Raw genomic sequence first — 21,230 nt, forward strand, 5'->3', positions numbered from 1 at the left:
ACAGCAGAGTCAGACTACTTTCTCTGCTGGCACGAGAACAAGAGTTTGCCTGGGACTTTCATGTGAAGGTCAAACAAAACATTCTCACTAAACACTGAAAGTAAAATGCAATCTGGCGAATAGACATTTGAAAAGCTTTAAAGAAGGAGCCGACTGGATAATAACATCATTGAAGACTGCATGTGTCTTATACCCATTTGGCCGGGAGATATAAAGCGGGAAGCCTGAAAGGAGGTAACGGCAGATAGGCTACATTTAACACGTCTTGTAAAACGCTGCTGCTTACAAGGTAAGAATCAATCATGATGTAAGACAGTAGGTAAAGAAAAAAAAGACTAAACAGGAGAAATATGCTATAATGCTCTACTGACTTATAAAGAAAATATTTAAAAAAAAATCCCCAGGCGAACAGTTGAGCAAGAAACCCAGGGGAGAGAACACCAGCCCGGCTGCTCCCCGCTGTAGCCCGTCCACACGGGCGGCGGCGCTGATCCAGAGTCTCTACCGGGTCCCAGTGAGGGCTGCTGCTCTTCACTCCACTCAGCTTCGGACCTGAGAACGGGCACCCTCCTCCTCCTGCTGGCTCAGTCTCGCCCTTCAGGTCTCAGCTGCAGTGCCAAGTCCTCGGACAGCCTTTCCTGACCGCCTACCTTAGTGACTCCGTCTGTCCCCAGTGATTCTCTATCACAGCATCCGGTCTGGAATATTATTGGTCAGCCTTCTAAAGGAAGGAGGTTCTGATACACACAGGTGAACCTTAAAACACTGCACTAAGCAAAATAAGCCCGACATAAAGGGACAACTATTTTATGATTCCAACTACATGTGGTACCTACAACAGTGACACTCACGGAGACAGAAAGCAGCGTGGTGGTTGCCAGAGGCTGGGGAGAAGGGAGAACGAGGGGATACTGTTCAATGGGGACAGTTTCCATTTGGGATGATAAAAATGTTCTGGAGATGGATGGTGGTGATAATTGCACAACAATGTGGATGTCCTAAATGCCACTAAACTAAACACTTAAAAATTGTTAAAATGGGTCTTGGCTGGTGTGACTCAATGGATTGAGGGCCAGCCTGCAAACCAAAAGGTCGCAGGTTCAATTCTCAGTCAGGGCACATGCCTGGGTTGTGGGCCAGGTTCCCCAGGGAGGGGCGTGTGAGAGGCAACCGATCAATGTCTCTCTCACACATTGATGTTTCTCTCCCTCTCTTTCTCCCTCCCCTCCCCTCTCTCTAAAAAGTAGACAAATAAAATGTTTAAAAATAATTGTTAAAATGGTAAATTTTATGTCATGTATATTTTACCACAATCAAAATAATAGCACATACATATTACAAAATCATTACTGGAAAAAACCTTCAAAGGACAGAGAAATCGTACAGTCGATTTTAGTTTTGTTAAAGACGTAAACGGAAAACAGAAGATAAAAATATAAGCTGTGCCCAAACTAGTGTTTCATTATATTTTAAATCCACTAATGATCTAGTGGTTTTTTGGATGCCACATCCTGTACATATATTCAGCACCTCCTAAATTTCAGAATTTGTTTCCCAAAGGCTGGGTTATTTAGCACATGAAAACATTCTGATATATTTCTACGTAATTAAATTAGGGTGAACACTTTATTTTTAATCATCTCATCCTCCATTTTTCCCCAAACAATACATACTTACAAAGATGTAAATTATGTCATGTTTCTAATTCTGATCATTTATCATTTGTTCTCAGTAATTCACTCATTTTTCAAAAATACTCTGTAAATTTCTGAAAATTTTATGCTAGATTGGTCCTAAATAACAGAAATTACTAGAAGGTTGGTAATGGTTAACTTCTTGTTCTGAGAGAAATACAGTCACTACTCAATTGCAAAAGCCTCTATAACAGTGGCTCTCAGCCAGGCTCCTCCTCACCCACCCAGGGGAGCGAGCTGCCACGTCCCTGAAGGCACAGGGTGGGCCAGGTCACCCACCCACGCATTCAGCTGTGGCCACTCCACCCACGCTCCACTGCAGCACTCGGCCTGCCGGTGCAGCGCTTAGCATCGCCCCCATGAAAGGGCATGAATGTTAGCTACCTTCAAGCCTAAAAATAGTCAAATACTTATATGAGCTTAATACATCCACACTAGAAAGTAGAACAAATGTGGTCATAGTCTGAAAGAAATTATTTACTTTTATGGAAGAAATTCTAGTCTGGTTAAAATGTGCTGAGAAAAGGTGCTTTATCAACATTCCTTTTCTTAAAGACACTATTCTCTCAGAATGATGAAAGAACCACCATTGCAATTTAGCTGAGCACGAATGTGAATGCCTTTCCATGTTTTTCAGTTTGATGTGGCAAAGAAACCGCTACCAGATCCAAGTTTTCTTCCAATTAAAGCACTATAGAGATAGAGACAGAGATACACAGACAGATGCACACAACGAATTTTCACAAACTGAACGGATCTATGTAACCCGCACCAGATCAAAAGCAACAAGACGAGCACCCACTGGCCCCCCAGTTCTCTGTCTCGGTCAGCTTCCTGCCTCTCTGCGCAGAGTAACCACTGTGCTGACTTCTAACACCATCGGTCACGGTGCATGATTTCCTACTTCATGCAAACGTAGTCAGTACTCTTCTGCATCTGGCTTCTTTTGCTCAATATTGTGTTTGAAAGATTCATTCACTTAGTCAAATATAGTTGTAGAATATTCATTTTATTGCTCCATAACATTCCATGCATAAATATACAATTTATTTTCCCATTATACTGCTAATGGGCACTTAGGTAGTTTTCAATTGGGGTCTATGAACATTCTAGATGTGCTATGAGACTGTACTATTCCGCGCACTCTGAGACGTGTTCTTTAGGTGAACATGTACACACATTTTGTTGGGTATATATGTAGGGGTGAAACCAGTAGGTCACAGAGTATGACTACATTTAGCTTTCACAGATACTGCCAATCTTCTAAAAGTTTATTCTACTTGACACTCTTATTAGAAACATTACAGATTTCTTGTTGCCTCCATCCTCGCAACCTTCAATGCTATTTTTTTTCTTGCATTTTAGCCATTCTGCTGGGTATGTAATACCATTCCATTATGGTTTTAATTTGCATTTCTCTAACGACTAATAAAGTTGAGCACCTTTTAATATGTTAATAACCATTTTAATGCCCCTTTAGTAAATGCCTCCTGAGTTCTTTGCCCATTTTTTTCTATTGGGCTGTCAGAATTTTTCTGGATAACTTGTAAGTAATCTTTGTATTTTACGGACACAAGTCCTCCACTGTTTTGCTGGAGAAGGGAACGTGTCATTTACTTACTATTGTTTGGCAAACACTTAAATAACACGCACGATGAGCTGACCCGGCCCTGGTCAGAGTGCTTCACAAACATCGATGTGGCCTTGGAGATAAAGAAGTGCTAAATATTAATATAGTGCAGTTTGGGGTTTTGTTGTTTTTTTTTATGGTTAGAGCTATATTGTCCTGTTGGGCCTAAGGTCTCAAAGATGTTCTCCTATATTCTTCCTCTAAAAGCTTCACAGTTTTCACTTTTAAATATTCAATCTGGAATTGGTTTTCCATATATAGTATACACTCAGGGGTTAAGACAGCTTTCTCCCACATAGAAACAAATCACCGCATTTATTGAAAAGCCCACCCAATCGCCACCGCACTGCAACGCCCACGCTGTCAGGACTCGGTGAGCCGTGCGTGTGTGGGTCTGTTTCTGGAACCTCTGTCTGTTCCACTGGTGGTCTGTATTTCCTACGTCAGGATGTCTTAACTCAGTGTTTCTCCAATTCTGAAGCACAAAGAATAACCCAGAAAGACTGTTAAAACACAGGCTCCTCCGCCCCGACCCCAGAGACTCTGATTTAATGGGGCTGTGGTGGAGCCAGAACAATCCGTGTCCCTCGAGCTCCTGGGCGGTGCTGGGGCTGCCAGGCCAAGGCCACGGCGTGCGGAGTGCTGCGCCCTGGAGACAGGACCCTCGCAGCACGTGCTGCCCCACGTGCCGGCACTCCAGTCCCGCCTCCGTCAGCCCGGCCAGCTATTGGTCGTCCCTTGCATTTGCACAGGAACTTTAAAGTCAGCATGAGGTCCACAAAACCCAACCACCACCACCGCCACCAAAAAGTCAAACTGCTAAAATTTTGTTAGGGAACACTTTCATTATGTAGGTTAATTTCAGGAAACCGGGAAGCTTAAAATATCGAGTCCTCCATGCACACAGCAAATCGCTTTAAGACAGGTCACCCGAGCTGACTCGAGTACTAGAAAAGGAACTGTGATGATCCGACATCTGAGGAAACTGCCAACTGCTCGAAAAGGTTGGTGAACACCACTCACCTCACACTAAAAAGTAAATTTTAATATTATGACACACTGTGTGTGTGTGTGTGTGTGTGTGTGTGTATACATGCATCATTTTATATAGCTAACAATTTCTAACTATATCCAACATAACCTGCATTCCCAGAAAAGTAGCAAAGAAAATTTTGTAACACCATCAAAGAAGATCTGGGGTGTTGTTTCTATTAAAAACAAATTTCCTTCTCATTCTTATCACTGCACATTTCATATAATCTTCTTCCAGGGGTCACTCGGGTGCTGTACGTGACAGACAGCCAGTCTGCCCTCTAAACATGAAGGAGCTGCTTCCCACACATAAATCAAAGCCAGGAGCCAGCTCAGAGCTCTCCTGTGGGTGTGTGATTCCACGGCTGTTACACTGAAGCCAAATTGGACGGTGCCCACCCAGGTCAGGCTGGCCTTACAAAGCAAGAAACAAAGAAATACTATAAAAAGAAGAATCACTCCCCCTCCTATTAATGTTCTATTTAAAAGATTATTCATTGTTAAAATCAGCACCAAATGAAAAACAGAATCAAATCAAATCAAATCAATACCAAATGACAATAAGTATAAATTCCAAATTTACTCTATAAATTATTTCCCATGAAGTGGAACATCAGTCCCAATTCCCAGTCTGCGGACCATTTAAAATCCGTCTCCAATCTAGTTTTCTGCAAGACTCACTACTGCCCCCGGCGAATCGCCCGATCCAGGTGAGCGAGCCCAGGACAGCTCCCTCCTCCCCACCTCCTCCTTGTCTTTGCTCCTGCCACCGCTCTATCCAAACCCATCTGTCTCCAGGCCGACTCCAATCCCTGCATGGTGAACAAAGACTTCTTTGGCTGCTCCTTCCTAAACATGTTCTTCTTTTCTGAACGGTTAAGGGATTTATGTATCTGTGCTAGCGATCTGCGGTTTAAACCGCCTGGTATTGCTAATTACATTATCATAAGTGTATCTGATCTTGGCGAAACTAAAAATTCCAGGAGGGCAAGTCCTATGCGTTTTACCTTTATTTCTCCCATCACATCTAGTAGTATGCTTGGCAAATCCTGCGACTCTGAATCTCCTGCTAGTACAACGCTTTCAAAGCTCTTTTCAATGCTCTGCAAATTTTCATATAGTAACAGAAAGCGGACGCCAGAGAGGTCAAGCTGTTGGTCATTTGCTGCCTCAAAACAGAAAGATCAGCATTCTGGAGGTGCCGGTTCATCAGCGCAACCAGAGGCACCCCTCACACTGGCGTGAAAAGCAGACTTATTGAAAACATGTAAATTATTTTCAAACTGAATGTTTTATTCTTTAGCACGCTGTTAATTCATAATGTCAAAAAAGCCTAAGAGCTTCAGCTTTGATGACAGCCAAAAGCAGAAGTACACCTCAGTGTATGGTTGCCTCTCACATACTCCCCACTCGGGACCTGGCTGGAAACGCAGGCATGTACCCTGACTGGGAATCGAACCAGCGACCCTTTGGTCTGCAGGCCAGTGCTCAATCTACTGAGCCACACCAGCCAGGGCTCAGACACCTCAGTGTTAAATGTGTTACCATCCTAGCTAGAAGGCCTATATATTTCTCTCATCTGGGGACTGTATGCCCCGTTAAGGGGTTTTTCTTACTTAAGGTTTCTTCCCTTTACCTTATATTAATGTTTTCCATCATCACTGATTCTGCTTCTCACCAGCCTAATGAAATACAATGAGATTCACTGAAAAGTATAATGTATACAATGAAATCAGTACTGTTTAATCTTTAAAACTGTTTCTCAAATAACATTTAAATGATCTTGCTATTGCTCAAAATAGTTTTTAGATTTTATTTTTTATTATTTGATAATATAGAAGATTAGAAGTACCTAAAATCTAAGTTATAAATTATAATAACAAATGCCTATGAATATGGTACTTTTTAAAAATTTAATTTATGTATTCTTAGATAGAGGGTAAAAGAGAGAAAAAGAGGGAGAGAAACATTGACATGCAAGAAATACATTGACTGGTGGTCTCTCCCATGCCCCCAACTGAGGCCCTGGCTGGAAACCCAGGAGTGTGTCCTGACTGGGAATCAAACCAGCAACCCTTTGGTTTGCAGGCCTGTGCTCAATCCACTGAGCTACTTCAGCCAGGGCATATCAAACATTCTTGTGCCTATCTACTGATGCAGATGCAAGAGTTTCTTAGGTATACTTCTATGACTGCAATTTCTGGAATACCTGTTATATACAACTTGGTGTTTTAAACCATGTCTGATATGGATAAGCACAAGTTACAGTTTTCTGTAATAATTTCAAATTATTTCTAGAAGTTGTATTTTCTCTCCTAAATCATAAAAGTCTAATAACTAATGGAAGCCGTTCAAACCTTTGCGATTACACCCTGTATTTTTTTAAACGTCCCACACACAGCTGTTCTATATTATGAATCAGAAAACTGCAACTTGTCCTTTGTCTGTTGTTTGGTGTCTTTGTTGACTCACCATTGCAGTGGCTTGCCTCTCTTCTGTCTGTCCATCTTTAATTGTGAGTTCGCTGCTCAGTTTTAATTTGGGATTAGAGATGTCTGAGAGAGAGAGAGGGAGGGGGAGAGAGAGAGACAGAGAGAGAGAAGGACTGATTTCTGCAGCCACAGCCAGGCAGCACCATGAATTTGGGGTCAGCTCACCATTCCGAGGGTCAAGGTCAGGGGAAGGCTCTGAAGCACCATTACCGCAGCTAACTCCGTCCTTCACAGCTGCCTACCCAGGCCCTAGCTGCCTGCCCTCATTTCTGGGCCCAAGCCTAGCTGCTGATTTCTCTTCACGTCTGTGCACACACGCGTGTACTTCAGTCAGGTGGGAAGACTCCTTAGACACCTGCTCGACTTCTTAGGAGACCAGCACGGTCTGAAGGAGCACTGTCTCCGGGGTTTAACTACCCTGCAGCTGGAGGGCTCCCAGAGCTCCTTGTCTGCCATACCAGCAGAGGCGGAAGCCTCTGGTCTCTCGCTCTTGTCTTCCCTTTCTTTCTCTTAAACTGTGTCTTTAGGCTTATTTTGTAACTCCTCCCTATTTCCTTTGCCACTAAAGACAATGTGGGGCAAGACACGAGGCTGAAACCCAGTGAGACACAGGCAGGCGGACAGACGGAAGTTCGGCAGGCGGACGCCCGGTGCCAGAGCACGTCCCAGGCAGCCTGCTCACAGCGTCGGCCCGAGTACGCATGGCCACCTTGCCACGGGGCAGTGATGCGCTTTTCTCATTTTCTACACAGTTTTGTGCCAGAGGTTTTTTCCTTTAATTTTTTGCTTTCAAATTTAATTTTTCTTTCAGAAAAGCTGTAATACAAAATATTCCTGTATATATATATCCTTTACCCATTTGTTAGAATCTTACCATACAACCAATAGTTTAACCTCCAGGCCTGATATCGAGTCTACTAAAAATGGCATTGACAGATTTAAAATAATTAAATTCTACTAATTAGCTATTTTTATATCTATTAACAAAAAGCTGCTTGAAATCATATAGTAATACCTCGCTTTATTTTAGATGTCAATGACCTATGCTCTTGTATGCACGAGTGTCCTGACCTGCGAACTCCTAAGATTTTACCTTCATCCCAGCTATCCTTCTGTTCGTTGTGTGTGTTGACTCCTGATCACGAGGGAGAAAAATTCAACAAACGTTTTAATGTCAATAACCTGTGTTAGATGCTCAGGGTCAAAAGTAACCCCACCTAGAGCTCTACACAGTATATTCCTCCACTTAAATGTTGGAGTTTCTCTTGAACACAGGTGTCCAAAAATATTTGGTAAAAACTAGCCTGATTTTGCCTTAAAGGGAATCTGCTTCATACCCAATGTGGAGACCAAGCAACTTCCTATTGGGAATTTGTTCTCCTTCTGCAGCACATTCTTTCCACTTAATACATTAGGTGGGTTGGGTATTTTGTGCTCTGCTTCTGGAATTGATGACACGGACAAATCTACACTGAAACCCAAATCGATTGTGATAAACTAACCAATCTTACATATGATAGCTCTAAATAATACATATGCATTTCCCCCTTGAGGATATTCTTAGTGACTTTACTAAAATATGATACATATAATAAAATAAAACCATATTTAGTGTGGTGTTTGATCTATTTTGACAAAGGTATACACCTATTCAACCACCCCGAAATCAAGATACAAGAAATTTCCATCGACCTGTCACGTTCCCCTGCTCCCCTCTGCCATCAACACGTGACCGATGCTCAGTCACTATGACTTCCTTTTGCCTATTTTAGAATTCCAGTGAAATGAAATCATATAATCTGGCTTCTGTAACTCAGAGTCAGGTTTTTCAGACACACCCACCCTGTTACACGTATCAGTGCTTCATTTCTCTTTACTGCTGAGAACCATTTCTTTAGATGAGTACGGGCAGTTTCTCCTTTGCTTGCTGACGGACGGGTGGGGTGTTTCCAGATCTAAACTGTTATGGACTGAACAGCTGTGAACACCGGTGTGTGAGTCTGACGGATAAACACCCAGAGGTGGAACAGATGATTAACTCTGTTCCAAAGTGGTATTACCATTTCACATTACATTCACAGTAGGAGCCTTCCAAAGTGAAGGCTCCAGGGATCTGGTGGTTTTGATTTGCATTTTCCCAATGATTAATGCCATTAAGCATTTTTCATGCTCTTGCGCATCTGTTCAAATCATTTGTCCATTTTTAATTGGTTTGTTTGCCCTATTATTATTGAGTTGGAAAGAGTATTTATTCTGGATACAAGTCCTTTATAATATATATGTGCTGTAAATATTTTCTCCTACTCTGTGTCTGGTCTATTCATTTTCTTAATAATGTTCTTCAAAGAGCAGAAGGTTTTAATTTTAACAAAGTCCAATTTATCTTTTCATCCAATTTTTCTTTTATGGTTCATGCACTTAGTATCCTAGTTAAAAACTGTTCATTACCCCAATGTTACAACAATTTTACTTTATGAAAACATGAGAAAATTGTTATAACATTGGGGTCAATGACTTAGGTTAATGGTTGACTTTTATATATAAATTTCCTTTGTGATTTCTTCATTGATCCATGGACAAAGTATGTTGTTTAATTATTTGGTTTCTAAATATTTTGAGATTTTCTAGATCCTTAACAGTTATTTATCTCAAATTTAATTCTGTTATAGAAAGAGAATATACTCATTATGATGTTAACTTTTTATCCATTTAGACTTGTTTTACTGGCCCAGTACATGGTCTTGCTGAACATGTATACTTGCAAAGAAATATACGAGGGGGAACCAAAAAATACCAGAATTATCTTCTGAAGGGTGGGCCCTTTGTAGTACAGGCTTCCCTCACTAGATGAGTGTTCCAGAAACCCACCTGTATCAGTGTGCCAGCTGGTGTTATTGTGAGAGGCTGCATTTGGCTTCGGTAATTTTTTTTGAAGACTTTTTCAAAGCATTTGCCCATTTCATGGTGGGTGATTTACGAATGCACCTGCCCACACCGCACTGAGTGTTCAGCAGTTTCTGACAAAAAATGGCATGACCCCTGTGCCCCACCCTCCCTATTCACTCCACCTCAACCTGAGCAACTACAGTTTTCCTGGATGAAAAAAGCCTTCAAAGGGAAATGTTTCACCAATGTGGAGGAGGTGAAACAAAGAACAGAAGCACTAAAAAGCATCAAAATCAAAGAGATCAGTGACTGTTTGAACAGTGGAAAAACCAGGCTGACAGGTGTAGTGCATCAAGTGGAGAGGACTTTGAAGGTGAGTAAAGTTTAAACATGTAAGAATAAACACACAGTCTTTCATAAATAAATTCCATTTTTTTAGTTGCCCCTTGCATTCAAACAATTGGCCCTCCATATCCAGAGGTTCCACATCTGCGAATTCAACCAACCATGAACTGAAAAAAAAAAAAAAATGCTACATTGTTGCTGGCTCATAACATGCTGTTAGGCCTGTGAGGGCTGTGTCTGTGCCGATCATTTACAGATTTCTCTTGTCATTTGTCCTACACAGTACAGTATCACAACTACTTGTACGGCATTTACTCTCTACTAGGTTGTACAAGTAATGTGGAAACGATTTAAAGCACACAAGAAGGTATGTGCAAGTTATATGACAATACTACTTTATATTTATACTACTTTACACAAGGGACTAGGGCGCCTGTGGATGCTGGTGCCCACAGAGGGTCCTGGAACCAAGCCCGGGCAGACACCCAGGGATGGCTGTGTCAGGAGGGCACTGTTCTGTAAGTGCCAAGGTCAAGGGGTCAAGGGGCCGGAGAGCCCTGTACAAGCAGTCACTGAATTTACTTGCTGTTTTTGTCTTGTCCTATCCGTTGCTGAGAGGAGTGTTAACATCTCCTACTACAACTATGGCACTCTCTGTTTCTCGCCCTCATTCTGCCAGTCTGGGCTTCGAGTCCTGTGTAGCTATCATTGGGCACATACGCATTCATGGTTGTTATGTCTTCCTGGCAAATTTTCTCTTTATTGTTATGAAAATAGCTCTGTCTCTGGAAATATTCTTTGTGATGACGTCCATTTTATCTAATATTAATTTAGCATATGCAAACTTTTTATACTTAATGTTTACACAGGATATTTTCTGTTCATCTATTTTCAACTTGAATGTTTTTATTTAAAGTACTTTTCTTAGAAAGAGCATACAGTTGTGTCACATTTTTCCATTCTGATAATCTTTGACTTTTATTTGGAGTATTTACCCTTTAGCATTCAGTATAATTATAGATCTGGTTGCATTTATTTGTTGTTCCATTGCAGCACCTTTCCTGCCTTCTTTCTGGGTTATCTGAAAGTATTTCAGGTTGCCATTTTAACTGGGTAGATTTTTAACTGGATGCCTTTGCATTTTTAAGTAGTTGCTCTAGAATGACAATGTCTTTACTTGTTACGATCTACCTAGAATGACAGTGTGTGTCCTTCACACACAATGTAGAAACCTCCCAGTCCTGTATGTCCCCTGATCCACCCTTGTATGTTTCCTTCGCAGTTTGGAAAATACCAAAAGATAACTTTACAATTTATTTTGAATAGAAATATGTATTTTAAAGACACAGTAAGAAAAAACGATGCTCTTGTACATTCATCCAGATATTTACCATTTCAGATGTTCTTTATGTCAAACTGAACATCTAAGTTTCTGTATTGGATTATTCTCTTCAGCCTAAAGAATTTCCTGTAACGTTTTTATGGTACAGGCCTGCTGATGACAAATCTCTTAGTTTTCTTTCATCTGAAAATATCTTCATTTGGTCATAATTGCTGAAGGAAATTTTACTAAATATAGCAGTAGAATTCCGGGGTGATACCTGTTTCTCTCAGCCCTTTAAAAATGCTGTGCCGCTGTCTGCCGTCCTCCATCGTCCCAGGGGAAGTTGGACACATCGGCAATCACTGTTTCCGTTTAACGTCATTTTTCTGCTTCATTTGAAGACACTTCCTGTTTCATCTTCACACGGTTGACTATGACGTACTTAGGCATGGTTTTCTCTGCTTAGCTCTCTCGTGCTTCTTGAATCCATAAATACAGGCGTATCTTGTTTTATTTCACTTAGCTTTACTGCACTTCACAGATGTTGCCTTTTTTTTTTTTTTTTAAACAAACTGAAGGCAAAACGCTCCACCAGCAAAAAGATCACAACTCACTTGATTGTGCTGCTCACTTTGCTGCGGAGCTCTGGAACCACGGCCCAGCATCTCTGAGGTTTGCCGGCATATGACCATCATACATTTTGGGAAAGTTTTAGCCATTATTTCTTCAAATATCTTTTCTGCCCTATTCTCTCCTTTTGGCACTCCAGTCACATGTGTGTTAGGCATCTGAGACTGTCCTACATGTCCAGGAGACCTTGCTGGTTATTTTTTATCTTTTTTGCCTCTGTTCTTCAGACTAGTTTCTATTGATTCAAGTTCTCTCTTCCTTATGTCATCTCCACTCAATAGTTAATCTCATCCAGAGAATTTTTTATTTCACACGTGTTCAGTTTTAAGATTTCTGTGTGGTTCTATTTGTTATAGTTTCTACTTTTTCCCTACATGTTCCTCTCTTTGCGGCTTCACAAGCATTTTCCCTTTATGTCACAGAGTCCAATTAAAGGAGCTTTCCCCCTTTAATCCTTGTCTGCTAATTCTGAACATCTAGGTCAGTTGCAGTCAGTCTCCATTGGTTGTCTTTTCTCTTGTAAATGGTTCTGAATGGTATCCCACATACTGTGAGCATTACGTTGTTGAATGTGATGTTGGTTATATTGTTTCAAAGTGTCAAGCTCTCATGTTTTAGCACATATCTGGATTTGGCCAAACCTGCAATGCACAGGCCACTCCAACCTCATCTGAGTCCCTTCATCTCAGCTGAGCTACTCAGTGAGTGCCCTGCACACGTGTAACTCGGGGTCGACCCAAACTTCAGCAAAATTTATATACAGAACCTAAGAATCCTCATCTATGACTCTCTCCTTTATGAAATGTCCCCCTCACATTCCAACAGCCATAGTAGCCCCAAACTCTGTCCTTAAACTTGCAGAACTGCTGGTAGAGTTTTAGTTGCCTTGCTCTTACGATACTGAGATTCAGGTACAGGACAGAAACAACAAAAACAGGAAGATCACCCAATGTCAGTCCCATTTGCCAAGCAAAAAATCATCTCCAGAATCATTTTGCCTTTGGTGCTGAGTGTCACCAGGTATTGATTTTTTGCTTTTTTCTATTTTGTCCATGGTTTATAATTTTTATCTGATGAAGGATAGTTCCAATTAGAGCTTATTTGGCCATCACATAAGCAGAAAGTCTCCAAGTAAATTTTAAAATCAGATTCTCAATTTCTGCAAAAAAAAAAAAAAAAAAAAAAAGAAGTGCCCACTGGGATCGTGACTACTATTTGATTGAACTCACAGCTCAGTTTTGGCAGCTTAGTCAAGTCAACGGCAATAAGCATTCCAATCTGTGAACTTGGTGAATCTCGTGTATATTTAGATCTTTAATTTTGCTCAATATTATTTGTCATTTTTGGTATATAGGTCCTATACTTTAATTAAATTTATCACTAAATAGTTCATATTGTATCCTATCATAAGTGGTTTTAAAATGTCTTTCCCAATTACTCATTCCTAATGACCATATGAACATGACTTTTTAATAGTGACCTTGTACTCTCAGACCTTGCTTATTAGTTCTAGCAGCTTTCATGTCAATTCTTTATGGTTTCCTATATGTACAATTATTATCTAGGCATAATAATAAGTTTATATATTCCCTTCTAATCTGAATACCTTTTATATCTTCTTTATGTCTCTCTGTCAATCACTGGAATTTCCAGTTAAATGGAGAACAGAAGTGCCTTTTTCCTGATCTTAGTTAGGGGAGGAAAGACTGTTTTTCATAAATCATAATTTTAGCTATGGATTTTTCTATAGATGCCCTTTATCAGGCTGATAACCCCTTCTATTCCTAGTTCACTAGAGTTTTTGTAATAAAAGTATGATGAATTTTTCCAGATGCTTTTCTATTTCTACTGAGATAATCATGTGGCTCTTCTTTACTATACTAATAAGATGAATTGCATTGATTGTTTCGTATTAAACTAATTGTGCATTCCTGAGATGAATATACTTGGCCATGACTTATTACCCTTTTTATATATTTGTTTCATATAGTCTGCTCGGTTTTGCAGTTGTTTATAATCTGAGTTCAGATCCAGTACCAGTCACTCCAACATGACTGAAACTAAACCCACAAGCAAGTGTTAACCTTAAGCCATGGTAACTGTGCAGAAAGAAGTAGCAGTTACCCAAGTAGACGGTGGTAAACAAAGAACCTTGGAAGATCCCACAAATCCTATTACTGATTCTGTCTATTCCTGAAAAGAATATGTAACAAGTAACTCCATTCAACTCATCAAAAAATATGTATTAAGCTTCTGCTTAGTAACAGTTAACCTACAAACTGATATAAGAAATAAAATACACCCATCACCTGCTTTTTTAAAGGTTTGCAAGTTATAACCCAGAGATAACTACAAGGTTCATTACTAACGAATGCCCATTAAATTAAAATGCACAGAGTAACATTTTGGGAAACAAGTATTCAAACCACAAAGAAATTCAAAATTCTGACCTATCTAGCTTAATATATTCTAGAACATGTCATCATGTAATGCTAACACAATCAGAAGTATTGTGTCTATCTCACCAAGTTATACCACTGCCCTGACCACTGTGGCTCAGCTGGTTGGGCATCGCCCCGCAAAGGAAAAGGTTGTGGGTTCGATTCCCGGTCAGGGCACTCGCCTGGGTTGCAGGTCCTGTCCCCAGATAGGGCACATACAAGAGGCAACTGGTCGATGTTACTCTCTCACAACAATGTTTCTCTCCCTGTCTTTCACCCTCCCTTTAAAAGATAAATAAAATCGTTTAAAAGTGAAGTTATACTGCCTATCTTTAAAAATTAAAAGTAGGAAATGAGCATGGTCTGGAAGAAAAATAGATGATCATTTTAATCTGTAAGAGTGGTTAGCAAACTATTTTATGCTCATAAATAAGCAGTTATTAAATAGCTTTAGATTTAACAGCAGAGAGAGAAAATACATACAATATAATGTGTAACTTCCAAAGTCTTTCCCCTTTTTTCCTTTACGGAGACCTTGGGGATTCGGGCAGACAGACAGTCAGAAGGCGGGTTGCCAATGTCAATTCACACTTAAGCAAAACCTGTGCCAATTAAAACTGAAACACCTGTCTGAATTAACAAAACTGTTCTCATTTTCAACAATGAAAGGAAATTAAAAGCATTACTTGAATGTCACTGACTTGGCTATTCTGAAAGGAAATAACGTAGATAACATAGCTAATTTTAAATTATCAAGGCGACACAACGTAAGAGCTCTCTAAAACAGTATGGGCTATTTTTACAATGAGTCATTCAGTTTTCCTGAAACATGCGGATATAATATCTCAGGAATAGCACTCCACAGCGACAACTTAAAGAAAAATAAAGTATTCCTTTTAGGACGAGCTTCTAACCTTGCTGAATAAAAACATTTTCCCTAAACATTTCACATATATTTCAAAATGCTGCACTAATATGAAAACACTGGCAAAATGTCTCCAAAATAAAAAAAAAGATACCATTATTTTAATAAACTTTAGGACAGTGCATAAAAGTGAATGAAATTCAGGACCAATAAGCCACTCGCTTGTTTACTCAATAAATATTTACCAAATGTCCAATAACCAAGGTCCTATCCCTGCAAAGCTCACATTCTCTGGTGAGAGTATTGAGACGTCTGCTCTGTTTGCTCTTCTGTCAGCAAAGGGAGACACCTCACAATCTCAGGAGCTCAGAGCCCCCGTCCCGGCCACCCACTCTGCTGCAGAGCAGGGAAAGGATGCCCAGTGAGAAACGGTGTGCTGCTGCTTTCCTCTCTGATCGCTCCTCTCCCACTTCTACAGCCAATTCCAAACAGGTCTTGCCCACTTAAAAAGTTCTATTCCTTTCAACAGAAACACTCCCTTACAAACCAGTGACCAGATGGCCTGGCTCATCGCTGAATGCTGTGGCTGAACTGGCCTCTACCTTCTGGAAGCACTTTCACACCCATTCTGCAATTTGATCCTCAAAACAGTGCTCCAGGAGGAGAACGTCAGTCCTTCCCCCATTTCACAGAAGCGAAAAATGAAACAAGTGGTCATCCTTACCACTAGGTCCGGGCACACTAGGGAGTCAGTAGGTTCAAGTAGCGCACCTAAAGTCTGGAACTAAGTGGAGTAATGCAGCATGAAGCTGTAGGACAGAAGTAAATTCTGTTGCAGGATTTTGTATACAGGGTGGGGCAAAAGTAGGTTTACAATATAAGTATGCAAAACAGAGTTTATTCTTGTACTGTTATCTATTCATTGTTGTATTATATTCCACACGAACAACTGCAAACCCACTTTTGTCCCACCCTGCATTTCATTCCTTCTCTTAGTCTGCATACACTTATTAAACAGCAAGTATTAGTAACGTATTGAAGCATTGTACCAGGCCTTGTAGAAGACCCAGAGAAGAACAGAGCTCATTCCCTAAAACTGGGAGTTTATGGTCTTATGGGGCAGATAAGACACATACATAAATAGTTATACCTAAGCCCCAATATGATTCTTGTTAAAAGAGAAACACATACAAAGTTCAAGAATTCAAAAGTGGGGCAGCACCTAAAAGTGTTCCTCTTGCCTCAAATACTCTTGGAGTTATAAATAATGGGCTACAAATAAAGAATATTTATATATAGGATATATAGTTACACAAGATATAAACTTCAATGCAATTCTTCATTAAAACCAGGAGCAACTTCTAACTCATATTACCCAGTTCAGTATCACGTACAAAGTGTCCAACACGCGGTCCACGGACCACATGCAGCCCAGGTAGGCTATGAATGCGGCCCAACGCAAAATTGTAAATTTACTTAAAACCCTTTTTTTTGCTCATCAGTTTTCGTTAGTGTTTGTGTATGTAATGTGTGGCCCAAGACTACTCTTCTTCTCCCAGGGACACCAAAAGGTTGGACACCCCTGGTTAGAAGAAGGACTGACAGATCAAAGGAAGAGTTGACGAGGGCTGATTTGGGGCGTTCTAGTATATTCTGTATGCTTCCTTTAGTATTAAAAGAAGAATGGGGTGGTATAGGGCCCAAAGTAGGCATGGGCTACTAGAAACCTTCCTCACACATAAGCTCCTTGCCCCACTTCGTACCAGTCAAAGACTACTCGGGGCAACAAACTCATCTCTTTGGAAGAGTTCAGCCTAGCGCTATGAAGCACTGTCAGCGAACAGCTTTCCTCCAAAGAGGTCAGCCTCAGGTCAGTTCTGATTTGGGAAAGAGCTGGAGGAGGAGAAAAAGCAAAAAAAATTATGTTTTATGAAACCCTGGGAGGGAAGGCATGAAATGTGAATTTATGATCTTCACTGCAAGCCAGGAGGGATAAGTTAACCGACACCAGAAGTTACAGGAGTTAGTTTCTTCAGAAGGACTTCCCAATTTAGAGGAACAAGAATGGGAAAAGAAATTTAAAAAGAGGAAAAGCATGAGAAAGGAAGTAGAAAAAGAAAGGTTTAAAAAGAAGAAATATAACCTCTTCCATAAGAAAGGCTAAAAAAAAATTACCTGTTTGAACGTGAGCAGAGTACGCTAGTGTCTTTTCGGGATGACTGTGGTAAATAAGTACACAATGAACTACTTATGAGACCTGACCCAGGAGGATGCAGCTATGGACCGTCCTCCCCAGGAGAGGCCAGCAAGAACACTTCCTGCCTTAGGCTACATCCCGTTCACCGCGGTCATCAGAAGAAACCCAAGTGTCCTGGCCACCATCTGTCTTCTAAACACTTGCCCCCATCCAGCTCTGGACGTCCCCACACCGACTCAAGCTCCCCACCCTCCCCGAGCCCTGCCTCCTCCCCTGTGCCCCACCTCTTGCACACCTGAGGTCAGCGGCACCTTCCCACTGAGCTCTTCCCCGCCACCTGGCCTAACATGGTCAGTCGTCCCCGCCCATTCTTACTCCCTACCCTGTGTTCCATTCTCCTGCTCACTTCTCTGTATTTCCCTCTTTGTCTGCCGTGTGCTCCTCCACAAGGATGTGCACTGATGTAAAAACTCCGAGAGGGAAAGACTATTTCCTGCCATCTCCCCAATAACCAGCACAATCCCCGATACATATTAAGTATTCAATAAATACTAGCTGCATAAATAAATGGGGAGTACATAATAATGTTTAATACATCTTTTTTTAAAAGTTTGTACCATGTTACTTGTCAAATTCCTGATAGCATATGTAATGAATAAATAAGGACATTTTTACATAAAACCTAAACACAGACGTGCTATCACGATAAACCAAAGGTTTCTAAGAAGTGGAAAAATAAAAACGGCACCCACAGGACCTGAAGGATTAATGTCCAATCAGCTCCAAAATGACATGAAGAAAACATCAACTTGCAACATTTATATTACCGTACAAAGTAAGCGAGCTTGTCTTTCTATCAGATAAAAGTACTTTATTTTTGCCTTATCTGAAAGAAAAACAAAGGAATAAAACATCAGAATTCTAACTTGAGTCCCAACCACGGTATAAAAATGCCTTTGAAAGAAATGATGTATCTTAAGCAACTCGCGTTCATCGAAGACGGGCTGGAAAGACACTGACTGACCCTTGATCTGTGACTTTTCTCTCTCTGGAAAGCTTTCTTTGATCTCAAATCCTCAGACATCTATTACTCTCCCTCCCCTTTTCAGTGCCATTCTCTCCAACTGTGTTCTTTGTCAACTTCATTTTCTCATGGCCCATTCCCTCCTTAATTCTCAGGAATGACCACCCAGATATTCCACCCAAACTGTCCTTACAGGTGAGTAGCACACTGCTGACCGTTGAAACCCTTCCCCGGCCTGCTCCATGCTGTCCCTCATGCTCTCGGCACCACCTCCGTCCCCAGCCTCCATAACCTGTGCTCCCCTCGCACCCTGAAGTTCTCTACTCGTCACACCCACGTAGGCATCACCCTCGGTCTTACAGAAGGGCTGTGCACTAGAGTGGCTGTGGAGTGAAGGTTCAAACTTCTGCTCTGTGTCTTCGTTTAATCCTGAACCTTTACTGAGCACCTGTTCTGTGCGACGCTCTGGGAACAAACAATGAACAAGAAACATTTGGTCACTTCCCTCAAATCTACGCAAGCACAAAAAAATACTTATGTTCAAATCAGCAGCAAGATAGGTGCCGATTTTTTTGTTCCCTTAATCTCCTTCAGCAGCAGTGTTTCAACGTGAGCAATCTGAGGCAAGAATATACCAGAGGCAAAATAATCTGTAAGAAAGGAAGTGAAAATGGAAAGAAAGAAGACATTACTCACCGAAGTAAATGCCAGCAGCTCCTCTTCGGTTAACTTATGCACTGGATTATTCTTCTGCAAATTGGTGCTTTAAATAAAAAATATACATATAAATTACTTCTAAAATCCATGTTATACCTGATGAAATATAATTGTTTAAAGAATTTATTTATTTTTAAAGAGATGAGAAGGGAGGGAGAGAAACATTGATATGTGAGAGATACATCAACTCATTGCCTCTCACACACCCGCATCCAGGGACCTGGCCCACAACTCAGGCATGTGCCGTGACTAGGAATAGAACCAGCAACCTCTTGATTTGCAGGCTGATGCCCAATTCACTGAGTCACACCAGCCAGGGCTAATAAAATATAATTTTTGAAAGGCAAAGTATACTTATTTCATATGTTTGAAAGCACATATTTTAATATTACTATATTATATACAAATGTAGATAGTAGTTTGCCAAAGATAAGTAGAGAAAGTAATAAAATGCTGACAAAATGTGTTTGGTGTATTAAATGTCAACATAATTTATTTTACTAGGAAAAAAATCCAATCCACAAAGAAAATGAAAATTATTAATATGGTATCAACTCCCATTTATTAAACTCATGCCAAAAAGTGAAAATATTACAGTAACAATTTGGCAACTTCCTAATTTTTGCCTAAGAGGCAGAACAATGGGAATTCTTAGATCATGCTGATCCAAGTATGATTTGGTAGCGTAATTTGGGAAAACAATTTAGCACTATACTGTAAAATGAACACTCATGTGGCCTAAACTCAGTAATTCCATCTTAGGTGTTAGAGCCCAGAGAAATCCTTGAACAAACATAGCACAAATATCCATATTAATATTGAAAGTAATAGAAAAAATCTGTTAATACCCCAATGTCCAAAGGAGACTAATAACTTGTGAAACAGTCATCAAAGGGAACGCTATACTGGAAAGTAAACCGCAACTACACATAAAACACGAATAAATCGGGGGCTGGGGGAGGTAGAAAGGGGTGAAGGGGGAATAAAAGGTGATGGAAGGAGACCTGACTTTGGGTGGTGAACGAAATACAATACACAGACGATGCATCAGAATGTACACCAGAAACCTACGTAATTTTATTAACCAATGTCACCCCAATAAATTTAATTTTTTTAAAGAAAATAAACTATGAATGAATCATAGGTGCACAATGGTGGAAAAAAGCAAGTCACATAAGACTACATAGAGTAAGATGCCATTTTTATAAATCTCAAAAAAGAAACAAAATGAAGCAGTTGACTTTATGAGTTATTTGTATATTTTTGGATATTAACACTTTGTCCAAGCTATTGTTTGCATATTATCTACCATTCAGTCGGTTGCATTTTTGTTTTGTTGTAGGTTTCTTTTGCTGTGCAGAAGCTTTTTAGTTTGATATAGTCCCATTCATTTGTTTTTGCCACAACTGGCTTCAGAGATGTAAAAAAGCGTGAGTAAATATATTTTTTTGAAAAGGCAAGAAAATGACAAACACAAAACTCATGCCAGCAGCTAAGGAAAGGCGGGAGAGGGAGCCCAGCAGGAAACACAAGCTGGGCTAATGGTGTCTGTGATCGTCTAGTTCTTAAACTGTGCAGTGGATTCATTTTATTATTGCACTCCAGTTGTATACGTAAACTGACATTTAATACTATATACACGATTTTGTATGTAAATACTAGTAAGAATGAAAAGAAAATACCACTCCACAAAAACAGTACCACTTCCTTATATTTTTCAATATTGTTTGGGGATTTTATAATGAGTGTAAATTATTTCTATAATAATTTTTCAATGAACTTATTTTTATTGTTGGTAAGAAAAAAATGAACAGGGAAGAATTATGAAATCATTTTGCTTAAAACATACAATAAATATACACTCACACATACTTAGACATTTCAAGTTTGACTGCACAAAGGAATTATGTTTCAGTTGGCAAGAGGATCCAACTAACCTCTAACTAAGGTCCT

At 40.2% G+C, this 21,230-nt stretch overlaps 1 protein-coding gene across 2 annotated transcripts in view; it reads right to left on the reverse strand.

Moving 5' to 3' along the window:
- The window catches only part of TTC27 (tetratricopeptide repeat domain 27), a 138,674-nt gene that overhangs the window by 81,020 nt on the left and 36,424 nt on the right, over nucleotides 1-21,230 (reverse strand). For both annotated transcript variants that reach the window (XM_045828816.1, XM_045828815.1), the window contains exon 9: nucleotides 19,257-19,323. In XM_045828816.1, coding sequence (XP_045684772.1) covers nucleotides 19,257-19,323 — 67 coding nt within the window. The remainder of the gene's footprint in view (nucleotides 1-19,256; nucleotides 19,324-21,230) is intronic.

This window comes from Phyllostomus hastatus, unplaced genomic scaffold (assembly GCF_019186645.2).
Source record: "Phyllostomus hastatus isolate PE091 unplaced genomic scaffold, TTU_PhHast_1.1 phas_scaffold_78, whole genome shotgun sequence".
Taxonomy (NCBI): domain Eukaryota; kingdom Metazoa; phylum Chordata; class Mammalia; order Chiroptera; family Phyllostomidae; genus Phyllostomus; species Phyllostomus hastatus.